We start from the raw sequence: 15,219 nt of genomic DNA, 5'->3' as shown, positions 1-15,219 counted from the left end.
TTGAGTAGAAATCAATTGTTATTAGTAAAGAAACCCACCCAAACAAGGTCTTACGTTTTAAATCCTGAATTTGTTCTCCAGACCAAGCACTCAAACTATACTGCCTACCAGTATGGATGACATGTGACTCCTACCCCTTGAAATCCTCTGTCTTATGCAACGTTTCCTATACACTGATTTTCACACATATTGATTGTTTCTATGTAATATGTGTGTGATGTAAAGTGCTCCGACACCCTACACTAGTATGAGTGGCGCTAGAAAACGAATTAAATGCATCTGAGGTGGAGTAGTTGTGGAGGCGTGAGTGGCACTGTTAAAGAGTGGGAGAATCCGTGGCGGAGGTGGTGGGGGCTGTAGGCGCCAACAGTGGTAAACTGTGCCCTGATACTCGCTCAGACCTCATAAACGATTCTTTTCGACACCAACTTACTAAGAACGGTCAGGCCCCCTTAGAAGCTACATCGAGTCAAACTACTGCCCGACTCTTCCCACAAAGAGGCGGGGAAAACAATATTGTCTCATGTTCAGAGGAAGGGGAGTAAAATCACGGCCTTTCGCAAAAAGATACCGTGGCGAGTCATCGCAAACAGAGGCAAGGGGCAGGTGCGCCCCCAGGAGTTACGAAAGCGAGTGAGACATTTCCACAGTGCAGACGCAGCTCGCGGCGAGGAAGCCGCGCTCCCGCACTCAGACGGATCCCGAGGCAGGTCTGTTGGGCTCAGCCAGGGGGAGACAGACGAGGCGCGGGGACAGGGCAGGGCGGCGGGCGTGAGGGGGAGGCCGCTCCCTCTGGCAGTGGCAGCCAGTGTGCGCGCGGGAGCCTCAGAGTGCAGGGAGCAGAGCACGCGCCGCAGCTCTCAGACCAGCAGCACCCCCGCCCGGACGGATACACCCCCTCACGCACGCACCCACCGCAGCGCGGCCAGCAGGGTCCGCAGGAAACTTTGCTACCGCGGGGGACTGAGCCAGTGCGACACCGGCGCCGGGAGCTCTGTGAGGGAGCCGGAAACCCGAGCCGTCCCCGGGAGAGGAGCCCGAGAGCGGCGAGGAGCGGCGGCTGGACAGACCCCCACCCACCGCGACCGGCCCTCGCCCACCCCGGCCCCTCTTCCGCCGGCAGCATGCCCACCCTGTGGATGGTGGTGGCGCTCGGCTTGGCAGCCTGCGTCTCGGGACAAACGGTGAGTGCGCCCGCGGCTCTGCTTTTTTTGCGGGGGTGGTGGGGGTGCCTTCCTTCGTGGCTCGTCTTACAGGTCTGGGGAGTCGGTGATCTTGATGGAAACTGAGCGAGAAAAATGATGCACTGTTTATTTCTTGGTGTAACTTTTCTGGGTCGGCTCCACCGGGAGCCCCCAGCCTGTTGCTCATGAAAGGCAGCGAGCGCCGGGGGACTCGGGACCTCCAGCCAGCCTTGCCCCTGCTCCGCATTAATACCCGAGGCTGGCTTACGACCCCCCGCCCCCCATCGTGCAACAGGCTTGCATCTTTAAACTGATAGGTTATATTCTTTCTGCTGCACTATTAAATCACGGTTTTTGTACCCGCAAGGGCAAACCACCTGCCCACCCCCAATGTTCCAAGTGTTTGTTGTTAGGTCTTTTTTAAGCACCTCCCCCCCCCCATTCCTCCCCATAATAAATGTATTTTGGTGGTTTACACGGCGCTAAATTGCGGGATAGGGACAATCCCAGTGGTAATGGTAGGGTTTGTAAATGTGTACACCGTTCCCTAAATACTCCCAGCAGACCCCCTTGTGCCTCCCACACGCGGCGGCTGCTGGGACTTTTGTACTGTCTGTGTGTGACCTTAAAACTGAGTCTGGAAACAAGATACACTGCTTGAGAGAGCTTATCAAAAGTGAGTGTTCACCTCGGGGCTGGTGTGTGGGGAAAGTCGCGCCTCACCCCTTGCAACCACCGACAGAACAGACCAGATACACTGCTGTGCCCGGGGCACCTCGTGGGGTGTGAGTGTCGTGCGTGATTTTACATTACAGCTGATGGTGTGTGACAGACTGCACTGGTGTGTCCGGCACTTGGCCAGCGTCGGTTTATTATAGAACAAGTCTGTGCCCGCATGTTGAGTGCGGGGTGTAGACGACCCCGTTGTCATTTCGTTATTAATAAAAAAAAAGAAGCTGTGTGTAGTTTTTGTGTTTTCTGGGTCGTTTAGCGTGGACGAGTATGTGAAAGTTCAACAAATCACTTATTTCTTTGTGCCTTGTGGCAGCGGTGGGGCGACGCGAGGGGCAGTCCAGTGGCCAGAGAAGCCATCTCCCCGCCGCACTCCAGCTCTCGGCAAAAACAGTCCATGTGAATCCCTGCTTGGTTTTCGAAGAAAGCGCCACAGGGGCGCACCGTATAATTACACTAAATGAGAGCCGGCGGAGATGCAGGCTTCACGGGGCGTTAATGACCCCCCTGACGCAGGTGCTAATCTTTCTAGCTGTGTCACTGGGTGACTTTAATGAATATAATGACTTGCCGTGGGCATGTGGCTACTTTCTCCTGACCCTCCGTGCTATGGCGTGTCAACAGTTGCATCAGCTGGTGTGCACTGTTTGTTCCAAAGTCTGTGTGACGAGGAAACCTCTCATTGTGTCTTTAGCGGCTTCACAACAGTTCCCGAGATGTTTTCCACTGAAGTCCCCCTTTCTGCCGGCAGAAGCCCCTCTGCACACGAACAATGCGAGCCCCTGAGTGCGCCAGCACTCTTCAAAGAAACCCTTTCCAGGCGGAGTTCCTGTTCTTTTCAGTTTCTCTACAGTCAGCAGTCCAGGAGACACGGGTATTGCACCAAAGGAAACAGGCGTTGTTGGCATAGCCAATAAGGTCTGGCATGCAATTTTAGTCCTAAAATATTTGTAAAAAGCTTGTTGCAGTAAAAAAAAACATAACACAAATGATTGTTGTCTGTGTACAGGGCATCCAGGAGACGGGGAACTTGATGAGTGACGTTTCTGTGTACTTTAGATGTAAAATAGTCCCTCACTCTTTACAGAAGGCGGAATGATACCCTCAACTGTCAGTAGTAGTATGAAAATGTAGAGAAAAGCAAGTTTATAAAGTCAAGCAAACTGAACAGTGCTGCTGAAAATCGATACATAAGTGTACTTTGTAAAACCTCATCGATTCCCCGCGCTCTGTAGGCAACAATATATCTTTTTAGGTCTGTCTTCACATCGCAGCTCTTACCAATCCCTAATGTAAACACATATTTCAAATACACAGAGGGGGCACCAGCTCTGCCCAGATCGGGATTATTCAGTCCGAAGACTTCGAGAAAGGGTTAATGTCTAATACTAGTTAAGGCCACAACTATAAAAACTACAGCTTTCAGTTATCTTTTGGGTTGGTCCTTTTATTGCACTAACTAAAAGTTGCCTGATAGGGTGGCCCATCCTATACACTGTCAAAGCCTCCCAAAATGTTGACCTGTAAGTAGGCTGCTTAGAGGCTCCTGTGTCTTTACAAACGAGTCCCAAAGTTCATGGCAAGCTAGTATATTGTCGACCAGAGAGGGTAACACAGTTTGTCAACATAGGCCTACCAGGGCTTCTTTGCCCCTTTTGTGCACACTTAATATGGCCTCACTGTTTAAGTATGGGGAGGTTTAATGGAGTAGAGTGGAAGGTGTGCTATGGAACCAGGTAGACTTTTGGAAGTCCTACCTTGGCTGCCAGTGCCAACCGTTGTAAATGTATTTCGTCGAATGCATGCATGATACACAGGTTAACACTGTGCAGTTTCGTTGATATTTTAAAGAATTCAAATGCAATTTCTAAACATGCAGAATCTGTACTCCCAGGTTGCATGGCTTTAAAAAAAATCTTTACAACTCATTGCTGGTGATGGTACTAAGATACCTGAAAATCTCTGTTGAGTTGTCCGATGGAATCTTGGGTAACAGTTCCCATACTGTGCAGATACAAAAATAAACATGTCGTCGCTGGAAATTTGTGATACTTTTTTTCTGAAATAGTGGATGGTTATATTCCTGGTTTTCTATGTTGACTTTTGTAGTTCTTTTACTTGTATGCGCCTAATGCTTTGAATATTCAAAGCATCACTAGAGGGGCGCGCGCTGCAGGCTTCGGAAAACAAGCTGACATCTTGGGAAGCAGAAATATGTAATGTGTGATCCGCATTCCATGCAAGCTCGTATCTCCAAACACACACAAGGGAGGACACAAGAGACCCTCTGTTCAAGAAGCTAACAAGAGGCACGCTCGAGAGCAGATGTTTTTAGGATGGCTTTCCCAAGTGGCTGGCTAAAATAATATTGTTGCGTATTGCAGAAGCACTACAGTAAATGTAGTGGGGTTTATCCCCATTTTAAGAGGCCAGTGGAGCTGAGAGGAAGAGAAATTTTATTTTGGGCTACTGAATCACAAGAGAACAAGAAAACAGTCTCACTTTTCCTCGGGGAGGGACATGAGCCCGAAACCCACAACCCGCAGGTGGGCCAATCCACATTAATCTGTAGCTGGTAGTGGAGGACAGCCAGCAACATTCCGCCCAACACCTCTTCCACTGTAAGAGTCCCAAGTATAATCTAAAAATATTTTATGATCGAGTCCTTTGCTTGTATTTATGCTGGGCGTTTGGCTGTTGTATTCCTCTTGTGGTTCAAGAAGGCCTGACGTTTGAACTAGGAATGGACATTTTTAGTTTTAGGACTCATTTAGTGGTGATTTAATGGTAAGCAGATGCCAACATTGAGAATCATTTGTACAGAAGAGCAACCCTTGTGCACAGTATAATTTTGCTCTCTGAAATGTTTGTGTATAGATGACATGTATTGCGTGTCATCTTATGCTGTTATGGTTCACACCCCCTTTCTATAAACAAATACCTTCACAAAAAGAGATCCTCCTACAGAGAAAGTCTTCATTTTGATTTACTATACTGCATTTGTAAATCTTTATCTTTTGTTTTTTGGGATAACACCACCTGTTCAGCAGCAGATTTGTAAAACCATTAAACTCCCCTCCAGACAAAAGCACGTTGTACATAATTTTAGTGTACTAAGTGCAAGTAATGTCTTATTAAAGAATTGATAAAGGATAAAGCGTATTCCTGGTGTTCTTTCAACACATTAGACTTTAATAACTGGATGGCATTTATCACCATCATCTCATCATTTCTTGAGGGCCTACATGGCACGCCGCACAAGAGCCTGGGAAATGATCCTTGAAATCTGCAAATCTAGCAACACCTAGGCAGTTATTTAACATTACAGGCCTAGATCTGTGGGCCTCTTTAATGCTGACATCGTTTTAATCGGGGGAGGGAGGGAGTAAGAAAGTATTCACCGCCACCTGCTCCATATTGATTAAACAGTTTTTCTTATCTTATTTTGTTGCTTGTTTTCTCTCTGCATGGCACCGGGCATTTCTGAGGCTTAATTTCATTATTAAAAAAATGCCACAAAACAGAAATAAAAAAACAGTACAGACAGTGAATGCTACGGCATGCCTGAATTCTGTACAGTCAAGTAAGTTATTATCTTCAAAATCTTCATGCAGTAGGTTTGTTTTGATGTATGTGTTTTTTCCCTCTTGTCCTTCACGCTCCATCAACACCTTAATCCATTGTTTAGAAATAAAAAACATTATAGAGCATGGAGGGATAAACTCTCCCACATACAGACCAAAGAGCCTACAGTTCTTGCAAAGTAATCAGATTCTTATCCGGTGAGAACCAGCCGAGATTCGGAAATCTTATGAGGGCTCTTAGTTTGTTGTTAGTCTAAATCAAGTTGGCCTTGATCCTGTAGTCAATATTGTCTGACACAACTGTTTAAGTTCAGTGTTAACAAATATTTCAATCTTTTTTTCTCAACATGTACAATAAACCCGTATCAGTTAGAGGTTAACAACTGCCTATGGTTATGTGAATATGGTGGTCAGTGTGAGGACATTTTTAAGCCAGGACATATGGAATAAGTTATCTTTACTAGAGCCTCTTTTAGTTACCAACTATGCAGAACATTCTTTTCAGTGATTGCTTTGTTTATCTTTCCATGGCTAGTTTAGAGCACTATGAAAACATCAGGTCCCTCCAAAAAGGTGGGCATTCGGTCTTGCAGATGTTTGGCATAAAGCCCAGCAGTTTGGAAGATTGCGTCATTGAGTGTTATCAAAAGCGGTGGTGGTCTCCTTGCTTAAATGTGAAGTAGTGTAAGCCCTCTTCAGTCAATGACTTGAATTAGTTCTGTAAGTAGAATCTGGAAAACAAACAAGATGATGGACGGAATGTTGCACAATGGCAAAACATTCACCCCCAGTCACAGATCTGGGTTTAATCCATCGTTATTTTGCTCACCAAGCCACCCCAGTTCAGACATGGCCATATGCAAATCATTTTTGACCCTGTGCCTTATGGGAACAGTCCAGCCCGAACTGCCAAGTCATGTCTTCCCTGGACCGGAATCAAGCATCCTAGGACCAGTTTCTGGCTATCAACCGTCTTCAGCCAGGATAGCTTGATTCCGGTCCTAGGATGCTCGATTCCGGTCCAGGGAAGACCTGACTTGGCAGTTGGGGCTGGACTGTTCCCATGAGGCACAGGTTCAAGACTGATTTGCATATGGCCATGTCTGAACTGGGGTGGTGTGGTGAGCAAAATAACGATGGATTAAACTCAGATCTGTGACTGGGAGTGAATGTTTTGCCATTGTGTAACATTCGGTCCATCAATTGTTGTTGTTTTTGCTGTAAGTAGAATCTGCCACTCTTTCGACTCATAATTTCCTCTGTTGATATAATGAACTAGCCCATTGTATTTCATGAACTTCAGACAGATTCATCAAAATATTCCTTGCTAAATATACCCTGAAAATGTCGAAATAGTGTAGCTTTAAACTTTAACGATTGTCGAAGGCAGAAAGATTTGATATTTTAGCACCACTGAAATACAAATGTTTCATTCATAGCTTGATACTGATTGCAAGAGCCGGAACTATCAGTGCATGGATTTGTTCAACAAGTTATAGGTGTCATCTTAAACAAAAATATCTATATGTAGGTCTGCCTTCATCCTTTCAATATCACATGACCTAATCTGGATGTGTTTGTTTACCTTTCATGCATGTATGTGACCTATGCACTTTCTCACCCACCAAGGGCTAATTTTGAATTATTCTCCTACATGTCAGAACACTGGACACTCTTCCTTTCCAGGGCATGTTGGATATTCTTCTCGCAGCACTAACAGTGAAACATTTAGCAAAGCGAATAGCAGCAGTTGTTGCAAAGTTTTGGGTTGGAGGTTCAGAAAGTCATTTGATGGTTTACTTCAATATACCTTTCTGGAGGGAGAGGATATGGAAAATTCGCTACTGTTATATATGTATGATTTATCACAGCCAACACGTATAAACTTTAAAAAGAAGTCATTCTTGTACAAAAACAACTCTTGGAAATGTAATTAAGCTTCAAAATCCGTCATGCCTTAGAAGATGGAGTTGTACTGTGCCTCCATATTTGATTGGGTAAGCCATTTTAAGAACCTCTTTTGTCAGTTCGGACATATTGAAAGTGACAGAGGTGAAGAGATACTGTGAGAGAAAACAAAAATTGTCATTTTTCTGTCGAGCAGATCAGTTGGATACTTTGTACTATGTATGAACTCTAACGGATTTTTGCTGCAGTCTGAAGTGCAAATCAGTTTTGAAGTGTCTGTCAACATATATTGACTGCAAGATTTACGTGACTGAAGGATCTGAGCGCTGTGTTTGCATCCTGCTGACTGAATTCGACTAGCACAGAGATGACTACTGTTCTCTATGATCAGCAGAGAGCGTGTTGTCCATCAAAACTGGGCGCTCTGTGGGTCTCACTAGTGCTTGCAGGGCTGCTGATATTGTAAAAGCTATTAGGTATGATGGGAACTGATGTTGGATACAAGTCTTTCAGAATGTCATTATTATATGTATTTACATGTTTCCAAACATATGAGCCATCCTTGATAGGCAAATCACTAAGCGTCAAAAGAAAGAATGTCTGCTGTTGTGCACCAATGTGTCTGAGAAGTGGTTGCTCCGCGAGAGTGGTCAGGGTGAATTGCACATTATGGTTTGAGGTATCATGAGTTATTACTCTTTTTCTGACTAGATACCATTTTTAGACAATAAAAATGGCTCATCTCTACATTGTCTTCGTATTAATCACTTCGTCACATAAACTCTGACTGTGTCAAGTCAGAGTAGTTTTAACTGGGGTCTTCACATTGTTAAAGTTTTGGACCATTTCTATGATGTGCATGTGTGATTGGCCATTGGCTGAAAGTGCCTGAATTTTCTGTCACTTAAATATGGGAAAATAGTCTTTTCTTGACCCATTCTTTGACAGTCACATGACATTCTGGCTAAGAAAACATACTGGGACCCATGCAAGCCACACCACTCCGGGTTCTCCTGGTCCTCCTGGTCCTCCTGGTTTCAGAATTGCCCAAGTTTGGTGCGGTTCCCTGGCTACCGGCTGACTTGCAGCCAGACTAGTACAGCCATATCACATGGCAAGTGATGGAGATTTCTTTGGGCATAGTTTTGATATACCGACTTCCAGATTGAGATAAACGGTCTATCCCTGTGGGCAGAAATACTATCAGGTTTGTGGGGGCTGGAGGGGCTGCAGTGCAGTGCCAGGCTGGGCAAGTACGTACCCCACTCTTTCCCACTTATTTTCTCTTACAGGCATTCTGACACCCCTTTGTTTACGTGTTACACTTCCATGTTTTTGGGGTGGCTGTGTGTGACATTTGAATGCCTTGTGTGTGACACTCGAGTGACACACTGCATAGTGTGTTGAGCAAAGATGTTATGCTCATGATATGAGGTACTTACAAAAAAATATTCCTGCAGTGAAGTGTAATGAAAATCCCTTAAAAGAGCTGCAGTTCTGAGAAGTTCTTGTGCAATGTCACTAATCTGGTACTCTTCTAACACAACACTGGCCTCTGGACAGCCATCAACATGTTCTTCCTTCTGTGTACCTCTGGGCCCTGTGTTAGTAGATGATTTCAGACCAGGACAGACAGTGATTGGCAGACTAGAGCTCCCAGTCTTTCATGATCCTAATGTTGCAAAAAGTGTTCACTTGGGTTCAAATCAAATCTTTGATTTATTTTTTGATCTGTTATTTGGTTTTTTAGAGCGATTTTACATATATTCAACGTTACTGGTCAACAGTAGAGTATTATAGTACAAGGATACAGCATGTATTTTGCATTACAGGTATTAAACAGATAGCATGTGGGAAAACATATGGGTACAAATCAATTCTTATTAGTAAAGCCAACCCCCAACCATAGCGTTACTTTTTTATTAAAATCTGAGGTTGTGCTTCTCCAGACCAAGCACTCTTAGACTGTACTGTCTGCAAGTGGGGATGACTTGTGACTCCTACGCCTTGTCGTCTGCTGTCTGATGTAACTTTTCCTATACACTGATTTGCACACTCATGATTCATTATCTCTGTGTAATGTGTATGTGATGCAAAGTGCTCTGAAACCATAAACTGTTATGAGTGATGCTATAAAACAAAAAAAGCATGAGAGAGTGGTTATGGAGACTTTAGGGGCTCTCTTAAAGGGTGGTAGTGAGGGAACCAGTGGAGAAGGAGGTCATTGTGGTGCGCCAACAAACATTGTTGCACCAGACGCCACCAGCACTAAAGCCGGCCCTCGGTTCATGTGTATAAGATGTTTCTGAGCATAAACATGAAGTTTATTTAACTTTCTTGCTGTCTGTTTCTCACTGCACTGAGGAGGTCAAAGATTGTTACTCATAGTGGAAGTACCGTCACCTGTCCCTGAATGGGTCACAGACCAAGGGCTCTCATCAACCCCTCAGCTATTTCTTTCACAAAATCACTCCTGGTCCTGGGCCACACCGGGCTTCACAGTGCATGTGGGATTAGCCGGACCTCTGCTCTGTGGTAGTGCCAATATTCAACAAGCATTTGCAATGCAATAGGTCTCGCATTAGGCTAGTGTGAGCTATTGGTATTGTAAATGACAATTTTTTTAAATGTGTTGGCTTTGAAAATATATAAATTAATAGCATTGTTATGCACAAAGCCAATAGCTTACACTTTCCTAATGCGAGTCCTATTGGCCATGACAATGCTTATTGGTAGCAAGCAAGGATAGTGCTGTTGTGGTGCTGGGTGATGATGTGGTTGGGCTGAGTGATGTGGTGGTGTATTAGAATGATGTGGTGGTGTCCCTGAGTGATGTGGTGGTGTCCCTGAGTGATGTGGTGGTGTCCCTGAGCGATGTGGTGGTGTCCCTGAGCGATGTGGCGGTGTCCCTGAGCGATGTGGCGGTGTCCCTGAGCGATGTGGCGGTGTCCCTGAGTGATGTGGCGGTGTCCCTGAGTGATGTGGCGGTGTCCCTGAGTGATGTGGCGGTGTCCCGGAGCGATGTGGCGGTGTCCCGGAGCGATGTGGTGGTGCCCCTGAGTGATGCCCCTGAGTAATGTGGTGGTGCCCCTGAGTGATGTGGTGGTGCCCCTGAGTGATGTGGTGGTGCCCCTGGTGTCCCTGAGCGATGTGGTGGTGTCTCTGAGCGATTTGGTGGTGTCTCTGAGCGATTTGGTGGTGTCTCTGAGCGATTTGGTGGTGTCCCTGAGCGATTTGGTGGTGTCCCTGAGTGATGTGGTGCAGCAGCACAGAGACTGAAGCTAAGAACACGCAGGGTTGAGTTCTACAAAGGGCGTTCAGTTTCAAAGCACAGAATGATTGAGCCGGGAAAAAGCAAGGGGAAACAGGACAACACAGGGAGAGTGTATAATGATAGAGGCAGCGAGGGCTGGGGCTTGGACAGCAATCAAGTACGGGGTTGAGAAGGCACTGAATGGGAGAACACGGAAAACACCCGGGCCAAGGAAGGAAGATGCAAGCACACAAGCAAAACCAGCTCTCTGCATTGCTGTGGCGGGGGAGCGGGAGCGGATTCCTTTTGAAGTCTGATGCGGGGGAGCGGCAGCCTTTGAAGTCTGATTGGGGCGGGAGCGGCAGCCTTTGAAGTCTGATGCGAGGCACAGACAAATGGTGGTGTGTGACGTGGCTGGTTTGTGCATGCGCATAGATCACATGAACTATTTCTAATCTGCCGTTTTGGTAGACTGTTCTTTTCCCCTTACTATAATCTCGTCGGAGCAATGCGCAAGCGCATTGGCAAATCCTAAAAAGGGAAATACAAACAATCCGACCTGTTACAGGCCGATTTCCCTTATAAATGCCACATGTAAGGTGATGGGGAGGGTGATTCTGGCACGCCTGGAGTTATGGGCTGATAATGCTGATCTAATATCACATACCCAATATGGGTTTTGGAAAGGAATGGGAACCGGCGAACGATGCCTCAACTTGTCGATGATCATGGGCAAGTACAGGAAGGCCAGGGGAGCGTCGATCCACATGGCTTTCATGGACTTGTCCAGTGCTTTCGACACGGTGTGCAGGAGCAAGTTGTGGGCACTGATGGAAGATATGGGCTTCGAGGAACCACTTGTCACTCTACTCCGCAGACTACATGCTTCCACTTCTGTAGTCATCCGGTATGGCTCAGGGGGAGAGAAGACAAAGCCCATCGTGTCGACAGAGGGGGTCCGGCAAGGCTGCATCCTAGCCCCGTTTCTATTTTTGGTTTATACAAATGGGCTGGAGCAGTTTCTGTTAAACAAACATTTGGACGTCCAAAAAATAGCAGGTGCCCAAGTACCTTTATTGTCGTATGCTGACGATACGGTCCTGATGGCCTTGACTGCCAACAGCCTTCAGGGATGTTTGGATGCTTTCACCGAATATAGGACGTCACTAGATTTGTAGGTGAATTATAAGAAATCCTTTGTCATGGTATGCGGGCCCAAATTAACGAAAATACACAGTGAATTGGACAGCTATTGAGAAGGTAAAAAATTGTTAGTTATCTGGGAAATGTTTTTAATTCTAACCTAAATTGGGACCAACTTTTAGTATCTCGGGTGCAACAAGCTTCAGGAGTTATTGAGGGGCAGTTTCAATTTGCGGCTAAACTTGGTTATAAGCCTGTTGCAGAGCTAATAACCCTATGCAAATCAAAATGTCTATCAGGAGCAACTTATGGTGCAGGAGTGTGGGGATATCAAAAGAGTACACCGATCCAAATAATTGAGAACACATTTTTGAAGAGACTCTTATTTATCCCGTCTAGTTTGCCTACCTCCTTTTGTCACTCGGAGGTGGGCATGGATTACATTACAGACAGAATACACATGGCACCCCTGTTTTTATGGGGGAAAATCTGGTCTTCAGAGGAACTTAATTTCTCCCGACTTGTCTTAAAAGATTGCATGAACCTAGACAATGCAATGGCGGTACCCTGGTTATGCTATGTTAAACAAACTTTTTATAAAATAGGGTTAGAAGATTTTTATGATCAGCCTGAGTGTATACCGCCAAACATGAAAATGTCCATAAAAGAAGCTTTTGGATCTGAGCTGAGTATATCTTCTAGGTCCACAGACAGACCAGACCCCCCTTTTTTAAAACAGCAATAATTTTATTTGTCTTTTAGCTTACAGGGAAATACACGTCTTTAATGACTAGATTTCGTTTAGGCACACTGCACTTTCTTGTGGCTTTTCCAAAACAGGTGGGGCGGTGTGAGAGGCTACCCCCCTGTCCTAGTAACAACACAGCCAAACAAAATACTATGCACCTTATGTTATTTTGCACATTATATAAATACCACAGGGTGCGTTTTCTTAAACCGATTTTAAACGAAAATTGTTTCCGCTCCCATAGAGAGGGTTTTAATTATTTACATTCCCTAGCAAATGTTTCCAATTGTAGCTCTGTGCTTAGTTTTATAAAAATTGTTTTTATAATAAGGAAACAATATGCAATGTACAAGTACGTAATTGGGTGTTGTCTGCGAAATATCATTTATGCTTTTTTGTAAATATTGTCTTATTTTATGATTGTATGTCTTCCTTGTGAACTTTTATGATTTATCTGGAATCGAATAAAGGTTTCTGACTCACTGACTCTGCTCTGAGTAGCCAATCAGTGCCAGCAAGGAGAGTGTAGAGGAAAGTCCAGCCTTCCACTAAGAAATGGGAACACAGTGAACGTCATCGAGGATAAGCGTGTAAGAATTGCTTTATTACCAAAAACGGATCGCCTGGGCAAAGCTCTTAAGAATAATGACAGTCATAGGATTGGCACCGCTCTCTGAGATTGAAAACTAATTGCGTGTCAATCTCTGGTGCTTGTGCAAAAAAAAATATGTAATTTTAATCCATGATGCAAGGCACTTGGCAGGGCTGTTGATGGGTGCCTAGGTGGTATTCAGCCTATTGTGTACCCAGTGGGGCTGATAGCTCACTAGGCTACCATGGAAAAAAGTGAGGAAAGAAATGGGGAGGGGTTCTGGTCATCATGGCTATAATCAGGGCTGATGTATGCCCGGAGCACTTATTACAGTAGAAGCTGCAGGAGCCTAAAGACTTTGACTGCGCACGCTTTCAGTATGTGACGTCCGCGCATATGGCGCACTGCATGTCACAGATCCCCCCCCTCCAAAAAAAACACTCTTTCTGCTAGGAGGCTCTTCCAAGACAGCAACTTGAGATTTAATAGAAAACAGACAATACTTCTGGTGCAAGCACCACGAAGGTTGTCTAGGGTGAGAGCCAATATGAGACGTTCATGCCCTCCACATGTAGGTAGTTCAGAGGTTGTAAATATCTTTTCCTCCAAACTAAAGTGGTTAGTTATTCAGCACTTGATTACATTGCTTACAAATCAGTGAAGAGGTTATCCTGCATCATCTTCCCTGCAGTGTGGTTATCAGCATAGATGGCTGATGGATCCTTGCACTTCATTAGAGTCAATGGATTCAATCAGCTCTTCTGTAGCATGATGCTCCATTTGCAGTATCACCTGGAAGAAATGTGCTTGAAAGTTTCACTCTTTGTTAACATTTGCAGGATTATTTTTTTTCTGAAGATCAGCAACATATGCTGTAGGAATATCAATACCATCATGAACACTGACATTGTAGGGGTGGACCCAATGACATGCATCTTCACGACAAACAAGAGCTGTAGGCCAGGAGGTTTTTTCATTAAAAAGATAATCTGGCTATATATCGTTGTTTTTGTTCCATGCTTTTTTCTCCTCTACTTAAAGAATTGTGTAATGGGGCTCCAGTACTTCAGTGAGTATACATATACAAACATTTTTAGAGTAACAGATGCCTGGTTTTCTATCAGCTGGTGCTAGCTCTTTAAAATAATTTTTTAAAATATAAACCTGCAAGTTGGGGAAAACCATACCAGCAAGTCTGGATAAAAGAAGCAATTTATGTTCCTTCACATCCAACGGGGAATTTGACACAGAATTGTCCCAGGTTGCAAGCAGGGTGATCAGACTGACCCTGGTTCCTTGTCGCACTGAGGAGGTTTAAATCCTACTAGTATGGGGACCAAATGGCACAGCTAAAATGCTTCTCTCAAGTCCTTAGTGCTGTGACGGAGATTGCACTGATGGAAGTCCACAGTCATCTAGGTAAATGCATAGTAATTATTTTCCCATTTTAAATATTGCAATGGGATTGTGTGTGAATACTGAGGGTTGTGTGTAAAAGACTTGTGTTTTCGAGAGGCCTAGTCTATAAAACAGCAACTTTTTTTGCTGAGCAGTCTTTTGAGATTAAAGCAGGGAAGGGAAACTCAGGCTAGTGCGTGACAGTCTTGGCACCACCCCCAAAATTGACCTTTCGCCAAGATCTGGAAGTGCCCGAAGCAGAGTCTGGCTAAGGAAGTAACACAAATCCCCTAAGATTGAAAGAATTTACAGTTGAGCTCCTAGGATTTGGAAACTTGGGGAGCTCAGCTAGATTTATTTTAAGACGTGAAGCAAGAACCAAAATTATAGACCCCGGTTAAAGTGTCTGTTTCTGCAAGTTTGTTTATTATACAGAGGGAGGAAGAATGTTGTTCTTGTGTAACCTTTTCCATGCGTTTGACGGCCCCCGGCTGTCCGACTTCACGGTGGGTGTGTGCGTCGGACGGCCAGAGGCCGTCCGATCTGCGCACGCGTCAAATTCGGCCGTGGCTAAGGTTGTGTCAGTGGTTTATTAGGGTCGCAGTATTTAATAGAGGGTTTGCTGTAGCTTACATTTATCAATCTTATCGACAGGCAAATAAGAATAAGAGGACGCG

The 15,219-nt window shown here is 45.0% G+C and overlaps 1 protein-coding gene across 1 annotated transcript in view; it reads left to right on the top strand.

Moving 5' to 3' along the window:
• Window positions 1–529: 529 nt before the first annotated feature.
• SDC2 (syndecan 2) overlaps window positions 530–15,219 on the top strand; it is a 225,274-nt gene continuing 210,584 nt past the window's right edge. The window contains exon 1 of the mRNA XM_086966034.1: window positions 530–1,184. Coding sequence (XP_086822160.1) covers window positions 1,125–1,184 — 60 coding nt within the window. The 5' untranslated portion in view covers window positions 530–1,124. The remainder of the gene's footprint in view (window positions 1,185–15,219) is intronic.

Source organism: Lissotriton vulgaris, chromosome 4_1 (genome assembly GCF_964263255.1).
Source record: "Lissotriton vulgaris chromosome 4_1, aLisVul1.2, whole genome shotgun sequence".
Taxonomy (NCBI): Eukaryota; Metazoa; Chordata; class Amphibia; order Caudata; family Salamandridae; genus Lissotriton; species Lissotriton vulgaris.
This window is presented reverse-complemented; position numbering and strand designations above follow the sequence as displayed.